General features: G+C 46.1%; 1 protein-coding gene across 2 annotated transcripts in view; it reads right to left on the bottom strand.

Annotated features, from left to right (window-relative positions):
- Positions 1-3,048: 3,048 nt before the first annotated feature.
- The window catches only part of LOC138511534 (granzyme A-like), a 235,246-nt gene continuing 228,654 nt past the window's right edge, over positions 3,049-9,640 (bottom strand). For both annotated transcript variants that reach the window (XM_069627272.1, XM_069627273.1), the window contains exon 5: positions 3,049-7,978. In XM_069627272.1, the coding sequence (XP_069483373.1) occupies positions 7,823-7,978 (156 nt within the window). In that variant the 3' untranslated portion in view covers positions 3,049-7,822. The remainder of the gene's footprint in view (positions 7,979-9,640) is intronic.

The following is a 9,640-nucleotide window of genomic DNA, read 5'->3' as shown; positions in this document are numbered from 1 at the left end:
AGTGGGGGCCTGGTGGAGGGTGCCCCTGGATGCAGGGGGGTTTGGGTGCAGGGGGGCATGAGTGGGGGCCTGGTGGAGGGTGCCCCACAGTGCTGGGGGGTGGGGGTGCAGGGCGACATGAGTGGGGCCCTGGTGGAGAGTGCCCCTGGATGCAGGGGGTTGGGGGTGCTGGGAGACATGAGTGGGGGCCTGGTGGAGGGTGCCCCTGGATGCAGGGGGGTGAGGGTGCAGGGAGACATGAGTGGGGGCCTGGTGGAGGGTGCCCCTGGATGCTGGGGGGTGGGGGCGCAGGGGGGCATGAGTGGGGGCCTGGTGGAGGGTGCCCCTGGATGCAGGGGGGTGGGGGTGCTGGGAGACATGACTGGGGGCCTGGTGGACGGTGCCCCTGGATGCAGGGGGGTGGGGGTGCTGGGAGACATGAGTGGGGGCCTGCTGGAGGGTGCCCCTGGATGCAGGGGGGTGGGGGTGCTGGGAGACATGAGTGGGGGCCTGGTGGAGGGTGCCCCACAGTGCTGGGGCGTGGGGGTGCTGGGAGACATGAGTGTGGGCCTGGTGGAGGGTGCGCCACAGTGCTGGGGGGTGGGGGTGCAGGGAGACATGAGTGGGGGCCTGGTGGAGGGTGCCCCTGGATGCAGGGGGGTGGGGGTGCAGGGGGACATGAGTGGGGGCCTGGTGGAGGGTGCACCGCAGTGCTGGGGGGTGGGGGTGCTAGGAGACATGAGTGGGGGCTTGGTGGAGGGTGCCCCTGGATGCAGGGGGGTGGGGGTGCTGGGAGACATGAGTGGGGGCCTGGTGGAGGGTGCCCCTGGATGCAGGGGGGTGGGGGTGCTGGGAGACATGAGTGGGGGCCTGGTGGAGGGTGCCCCTGACTTGTGGGGGTGCAGGGAGACATGAGTGGGGGCCCGGTGGAGGGTGCCCCTGACTGGAGGGGGGTGGTGGTGCAGGGAGACATGAGTGGGGGCCTGGTGGAGGGTGCCCCTGGATGCTGGGGGGTGGGGGTGCTGGGAGACATGAGTGTGGGCCTGGTGGAGGGTGCCCCACAGTGCTGGGGGGTGGGGGTGCAGGGGGACATGAGTTGGACATGTGTGGGGGCCTGCTGGCAGGTGCCCCACAGTGCTGGGGGGTTAGGGTGCTGGGAGACATGCGTTGTTGATCAGTAGTGCAAGGTGACATGTGGCTTGGCTGGGGGGCATGGCCATGGTGGATGGGCTGCCTGCGGGACATGGGCAGGGGTGCAGGGTGGTCCCCTGTGGTGTGGGCTGGCTGCAGGGGCCGTGGAGGGTGTAGAGGGAACACGTGGGAGGACCCACACAGCCAATTTACGTGTAGTGATCCCCGCGCACCCCTGAAATACACATGCCCTGATGGAATCGCGTGTGATACTTCCCGCGCACCCCTGGAATACACGTACCCTGATGGAATTGTGTGTGATACTTCCCGCACACCCCTGAAATACACATACCCTGCTGATTTTGCGTGTGATACATCCCGCGCACCCCTGGTATACACGTGCCCTGATGGAATCGCGTGTGATACTTCCCGCGCACCCCTGGAATACACGTGCCCTGATGGAATCACGTGTGATACTTCCCACGCACCCCTGGAATACACGTACCCTGATGGAATCGCGTGTGATACTTCCCGCGCACCCCTGAAATACACGTACCCTGCTGATTTTGCATGTGATACTTCCCGCGCACCCCTGGAATACACGTGACCTGATGAAATCGCGTGTGTTGCTTCACGCGCACCCCTGATGTTCACGTACCAAGGACAATCACGTGTGATACTTCCCGCGAACCACTGAAATACACGTTCCCCGCTTGGCGTTTGCTGTTTGGCAGTCCTGTGAACTGGTCCAGGGTTAGCGCAGCCCTTTGCGATGAATTGGGAATTTTGAAGGCTTTTCCTTGCGCGAGGGCGTTCTTTGGGGCGTAACTGGCGCTGCTGCAGGGTCGCTGCGCCACTCTGCGCCACGGCTGGTTTTGGAGGCTGGAATCCATGAATACGCTCTGCAATGAAATGGATTTTATCGCACACGGCTGGCGCAGTGTATCGCACGGGGATACTGTGCGCCAGCCGCGTGCGCCACTTTTGTGTGAAATTCTATGAATTACCCTGTTTATCAGTACACATGTGATTTTCAATCTGTGTGTCTATGAACAAATCAGCTTTCGATCTTCATGCCATACATGAGCCCTTAAGCCAATTCATGTGCAGTTTTTTTATACTTGTCAATCGTAATGCAAAAACAAAAGAGTCTGTTTTTATACTATGGATTTTTTAATATATTAAGTGCCGATTTGGTTGTTGATGAGATCAGGTGTGGCAAAAACGTATTTCTGCAATTCTTATGTAATAATGATGATGTGTTATTTATATAGTGCTTACACCTAAGCGCTTTACATAGAACATATATACGTAGAATAGCACCCAACGAAGTTAGTACTCATTCATTGACCTTCGAATGATGAAAGGCTGAATCGGCCTTGTTGAGATTCGAACCTGTAACCTGCAGACCACACACAGATTGCAACAGCAAGCACTCAACCAGCTGAGCTATTTTACAAGCTATATATATGTTTTTCCTTATATGAACATTTTGACGAATCGTGATTTGAGAATCGGATGTCGAATTTTAGACCTGTTTGTATTTTGGTTTAAATTGCGAAATTAATTAAAATAGAGCATTTCTTCTCCATTCTTATTGAAGTGTTTTGAGAAGAGAGTGCTATTATCAATGTTTGTTGTAGTGTTGACATTCTCCCTTCACATAAAATAAAGTTATTGCACGATTAAGATACAGTTTTTATTTGGTTGGGTGTAGACGTGCTTTTCGATCTGCATTGTTGCTCAATGTACTCTCCCTCGTCTCAATATTGTCTAAATAATTCGGAACATTATGACTTCTCGATTCACATACTGTCTTCTTATTTCTTTTTTGTTACTTCTCAATCCCAATATGCAAAAATATTGATATTGTACATATTGTAAATAACATGAGTTAAGGAAAGGAAAGGTGCACAAAGGAGGGTGATAAACGAAGGATCACATGGAATCACTTTAATTTAATTTATAAATCAATCCAATATATATGAATGTAATAACAACAAACACAAACATGACAAAGTGCTAAAAGAAGGGAAAGACATGTTACCCTAAAACTGAAAACATTAATCTTGTATAAAATAAAGCAAGTACAATGATTCTTCATGTGCAGAGCTAAGCATTTCAATTATAACAAACAAATATGTCAGAGGTCACTCTAGGCCACACGATACCAATCACCGTCTAATATCAGACCATTAGTAGTGGATATGGGTCGACTAGAGGGTGTTTGTGGGAAAACACACCAACATACATTCTTGCTGGCTTCCCAATATTGCGTAAAAAACCTTCCATATAACTAGTTTTGACTAAAACATCAGTTGAATAATTAGTGTTATCCATCTTCTTCAGGACCAAAGGTTGGCCAGCCTACACCGTCCCTTCACTTTTATTTGTTTAAATAGGGATCCGTGTCTCATAGAGTTCTTCCTAAATGTCCCTACCTTGCTCTCCCATCTGGAAATGAACGTGAACCACTGTCATCATCCTATTCAATATGATGTGCAAGGTCAGCATCACCTGTGCCTTATACGTCCGCCGATATACACACTGTTGCTGGAAAGTAGCAACACATGAAATAAATTAATGTAGCGTTCAAGGGATATTTAAAATGTGCGTCTGCCCAATAGCGTCACATTAGTCAAAAGAGTTTCCTGTGCAAAAGAACATGATGTGTGGCTGCTCTGATGATGAAACACATTCCCCCACTGACCCCACCTCGCTCTTTCTCATCACAGTACACCATTACTAATACTTTCTTATCTATTGGACACAAAAATAGATTAAATACTTGATAAACCTGATGTTGAGTAGCTCAAGAGATAACAAATAATATGGTATCAGGTATGTTGTCAGAAAAGAAAGGCAGGTGATCAGAGGTATAGCATAACAAAACCCTTGAATTTCAGTGAAAAATCTTTAATTGAAGCTCTATTAAGGTGAAAGAATCTGATGCAACGAAACCCTGGATATTCTGTGTAAAAGGTTTTGTTGATGTGACGTTAAGCTGTCGATTTGAAATCTGGCAAGTCACTATGTGACTTTCACTGATAGGCCATATTTTCATGCATAATCACTGTGACATTTATGTGTATGTGGACTCCAACCACAGTAGTATTTCCAGGCAGTCACCTGTGCATGCACAATTTCAGAATTGTACATTATCGGCTTTATTGTTTTAAAAATGTTTATTTGATCATGTTTTGAACAGTTTTTAACATGGGGTTTCACACAGGAACAAACATACATTTTCCGGCTCAATATTGGCCTCTTCGAAGTTCTACATTTGTTTTGCAGGTGCTTAAATTTCACCTGGAAGTGGTGCACAGAGCAGCCAATTTTGAGAGATTAACATTTGAAATGTATCTATATATGATGCATGTACAGAAGAAATGCACATATTTCATACACGCTGTACACAGAGCCTATGAGCTTTACAGTTCGTACATTAAACTATTTGCAGTTCTTACATTACATAATAAACATCTCTTAAAAACTCACATCAAAGGGAAGTCACTGTTGTCTAAAAACTCTCAGCAAAGACAATTTACAGCTGGCTTTAATGTGAGTTTTAAGGTGATGGAACACATTTACGCTTTTCATATGAACTTTAAACAGAGCATATGAGTTTTACAGTTTGTACACTACAGAATTAACATTTCCTAAAACTTACATCAAAAGCAAGTCACAGCTGACTTGGAAGTCAGTTCAAAGGTGATGGAATAAACGTACACTTTTGACATGTAGTGTAGCAAGAGGAGTATGAGCTTCAGAGTTTCTACTGCACACAGTTTACATCTAAAAACACATCAAAGTCAGGACTGATTTTACAGATGGTACCTACTATGCATAATGTGTGGATGTACAACACATGCTTTCGCTTGCACATATGACACATGCACCTGTGGCACATGCTCCTATGACCCATGCTTCTATGACACACACACTATTACAACACACACTTACCACACCCTATTAAGATACAAACTCTAATGACACACACTCCCACAACACATTCTCCTGCTGTGTGTGCTCCTATGACATGCACTCCTGTGTCAAGCATCCTGCAACCTACATTACTATGACACATTTTCCTATGACACGCACAACTACTACATAAAACATGTGGACCTATCACAAGTGCTCTCAAATGCACCTATGACACATGCACCTGTGACACATGCACCTATGACATGTGCACCTACAACACATGCTTCCACAGCACATGCTGCTACGACACACACTCCTACGACACATTCTAGCGACACACACTGACTGCACAGTGTTTTACAATGCACACTCTGATCCACATGAGCTCCTATGCACTGCTATGACATTTGCTCCTACAACACACACTCCTATAATACACATACCTATGACACATGCACTTACTACACATGCACAGTTCTCAGTCTATATGTGTGTGTGTGTACAACGTTCAACCTAAATGTGTTTTTAGTCAGGATACATAATATTCTCTAGTAACTGGTATCATGTTAATAAATCCCTGCCCGTTCGCATTGCACATAGGTCTGTCTGTTGTGAGACAGGCATGGTATCATATTTCAGGGTCCCCCAACCTCCTTCTATTGAGGTGCATTCCACTTCTGACACCGTATGCGAGACATGCATGGTATCAAGATAGACACAGAGTCAAAGATATGTTTTCAAAACCTTTATTTCTAAAACGTTCCTCGGTTGGGGTAATGCCTAACTGGCCCCAACACTAAAGGGATGATTCCCTTAACTGATGTTTCTCAGGGACGTCGAAGTCAAGAAGTTCAAAATAAAAATCTGTTTGTGTCTAAACCTATGCTTGCACTCACTCTTTGACAAAAATGTGTTAGGAAGTATTTAAAAACCAAAAAGTGGTGGAATATAGAATAAAATAAAAATAGGAAACCAGGATTGGTTTCGGGTTTCAGGTGGTCTTCTCATCAAATGTAGGTTGATCAGCTTCAAAAAGATGAGTTAAATCACACAGGACTATTCATAGGATCCTCTCCATAGCTCAAACAGTGTCAATGTCTTTAATGCCTTGGGGTTCACTTCCCTAAGCTTCAGTTCCTTCAGTAACACAAAATAATCAAGATTCCACTATGATTGACCTCTTGGGGTTCCCTTCCCTAAGTTTAGGCCTCTTCCAAGCTAAGACACAAAAACTCCTCTTGGGCGTCTCAGAGTTCCCCTCTGATGCCAGAGGTTATGATTCATTCTGAACTTTCCAGCCATCACCTCTTTTGTTTTGCTATAGTCACCCCGAGTGGGACTGGTTTAGGGACACAAGTTAACATTGCCATTAACATTCCACGGTCCCATCACATCTCAAGATTTGATGCAACACGAATTGACTCCTGATCTAAGACAGAATCACGTTCAGAACTCTTATGATCACCCATAAATGCCTAAACAACTCTGCCCCTAAGTATCTGACCGATACATTCTCCAGGAATGAATCCGCCAGACCGACCAGAGCCACCTACATACACTGCCTTAACATTCCCAAATTTAGGTTATATAAAGCAAGAAGATCCAGCTTCCCTGTGCTTGCAGCCAAAGCCTGTAACAAATTACTGCTAACTCTCAGATTAGATACCATGTTCCTCTCTTTCTGACACAAATAAAATCTTGGCTAGTCTCACAAGCCAACTAAGTATCTCCTGACACTACTACCACTCTGCAGCTCTCTTGTATATGCTTGTATATTACCTGTCATTATTATTGCTGTACATTCTTGTATATTATCTATTTTTGTACATTCCTACACACTCCCTAAGTTGCCTATACTGTAATATGTGTATGCTTTTTGTATATTACCTTTTTTAGTAAGCATAACTCATTGGGCCTCATTACGACCTTGGCGGAGGACCATGGCGCTATTAGCACCATGGTCCATGCCGCTAAGGTCCCAACTCCGCCATGGTGGATGGCGGAATTACCGCCCCATTCCAAGGTGAGTGGGGCGGTAATTCCCCATTCACCAATGGCCCCTTCGCCATTCCCATTTTTGCCCCATAGGGCATAATGGGAATGGGGAAGGCGATAATTACGGCACCGTAAATTACGGTTGCCGTAATTATCGCCAAGATCCCTTTGCGGCATGGTTTTTAACGCCTGCAAAAAGCAGGCGTTAAAAACACCATCCCGCAAAGGGACCTCGGAATCAGGCGTTAAGGGTCGGCGCAGTTTACGGCGCCGTTAACCCCTTAACGCCTGACTCGTAATGAGGCCCATACTGTATGTACACTGTAACCATCCTGCTCTCAAGTAATGCGCCCAGATACCCCTGGGTTCGGCGTGCTATATAAGCAAATAAAACGAACAAACAAACAAGTTACCCCTCACTGATGAGGCCCAATGAGGCCAAAACATGCTTTGGGGATGCTTATGGTCGCGTGCAGAAGGGATGTGAACAAGCAGCTCAGGCTGGACTGCCCCTTTTGTGGGTGGGACCAGGCCTGATATGCACATGGTCTTTTCCCTTCTATAATGTCTTGACTGACTGAAAGACGATGGGCTTGGGGAGGGGTGGGCAAAGGCTATGCCCATGGATTTGGTTTTGCTTTAGCCTCCAAGACAAAATTGGAAAAAGAACATGTTATATATTATTTAATTTCCCGTCAAAGGTGCCTTGCACTAAATCTTAGAAATGTATTCTTGTTTACAATATAAAGCCAACGATTTTCACTTTGGAGACAAAACAGCAAACTCAACCTTACAAAGTGCCAGTTTTTTTCTCTATCCATTTGATATAGGCAGCAGTGATACGCGTGAAAATGCCCGGATACTGTCGGCTGCTACATGGTGAGGGGCCGAAGGATGTAATGCCGCTGAGGATTCCATTGCAGATCAATGGGCCACCAGAGTCTCCCTGTGAAGGCAAAACAACAAGCAAGAAAAATAAGGGGTTAGTATGTAATATTCTGAACACCTGTACCACGTCTAAACAATACAATCTGTTGACATTAACAACTGCTTGATATGGAAAACTGGTCACAATTAGCCAAACTGACAAGACACAATTGTACGAAATGCCAGAGATTCCAAAGATAGCTCTTTCAGATACACATTACGGGTGAAGCACAGTTGTCCTAAATCACTGAGAACCTGACACCTTCAATAAGGAGCAGAGCTTTCAATGTCAAAGACCCAAGGCCAAATGAGAGATCGGAATTAGGCGATTGGCGCTGACAAGCTGCCACTGCCTGATCACAAACTCGTACCCACTGTTAACACTCGAAAAGTTGCACCTCCCACAGGCCTTGTACGACATTTTTTTCAACTGGTTTTTCGTTCTCCTGTGATGATCATAGGTCTTGTTTCTCAGCTTCCTTTCTCATCATACTGATTTCTCCCTTCTCCTTCTTTGGACCAGGCTCATCTTGCTTGTATGCTTGTTTCACGGTTATTGTCTGTCGTCAGCGCCAGCAAGCATTCCGTGGCACCCTCTTTGCATGCTGGAGAGGTTCTCCTTTCAGCTTTCTTCTTCCAGGTTGGCACACACATGCACATCTGAGCCCTGGAAAGAAGGTGTTTATCTACTCACTCCGAAGCACTCTATTGCTTGATATTTCCCTTTTTACATGAGGGTCTCCCTGGTGACACCAGCATTCTTTCTTTACCTCAGATCATTATGTTGCCAGACACTGTTCTGCCCAGAAGCACCAGGTGTCTCATATTCAGCTTTGTAGTGGGTGCATCAGAGAGCGAGAAGTCCACTACCAGCAAAATCTGTTGGTTGTCCAGTCATAACTTGACTGATGACATTGTTGACTATGGTAAATTGATACGATACCCTCTCCTCACACTGCTAATCTCGTCCTTATCTTGCTTGCTTCTCTCCTAACCCCCTGATCTTCATGTCCTTCATCCTCCAGGGGCATTGAACACACAGGGATTACTCTCACTCCTGTCTCTCTGTCATTATCCAGCCATTGTCCCCTGTCTCCAATGGACGCCAGAGTCCCACCAGAAGCACATCCAGGGCTAAGCCCTGACGAGATCTCTCTCTGGATGGCTGTAGTGTGAGGGTCTGGGCAATGCCATTGTTTGCTGTTGTTTCATTTTATGGGGAGGGGATCCCTCCCTTCTTTAGTAAAGATGGAGGGCACACTCTATATAATAGTGAGGCTGTTGGCAATAGCTTGAACGTTGAAATAGCTGATGCTGCTAGTAGCCGATAAAGAACAAAAAAGAGAGAGGATATTGGTGTGAAAAGTAGGAATTATCAGCTGGGAGAAAATACTCTGGACAAGTAACAATTAGTAAGTCTTTGGCCAAATCCTCAATGGCTCTATCAAAAAAAGAGATATATGAGCCGTGCAATGCTAAGAATGGCCAAATCGTAAATAGTGTTAAGCAACCCGCGGCTTATGAACTCACTCAATGGTGATATCCAGCCAGTGTTCAGGCTGTTCGCAATGCAAACCTGCATGAGAGAAGAGTACATACACTCATTTGTAGGTAGAAGCGATTTGCACATTTTTGGTAACTCTAAAAACCACACTGGAAGTTACCATTTATTGTGACTAGA

This window comes from Ambystoma mexicanum, chromosome 6p, assembly GCF_040938575.1.
Source record: "Ambystoma mexicanum isolate Mex_15411 chromosome 6p, UKY_AmexF1_1, whole genome shotgun sequence".
Classification (NCBI taxonomy): domain Eukaryota; kingdom Metazoa; phylum Chordata; class Amphibia; order Caudata; family Ambystomatidae; genus Ambystoma; species Ambystoma mexicanum.
The sequence above is the reverse complement of the archived record's forward strand: the minus strand, read 5'-3'. Positions and strand labels throughout refer to the sequence as shown.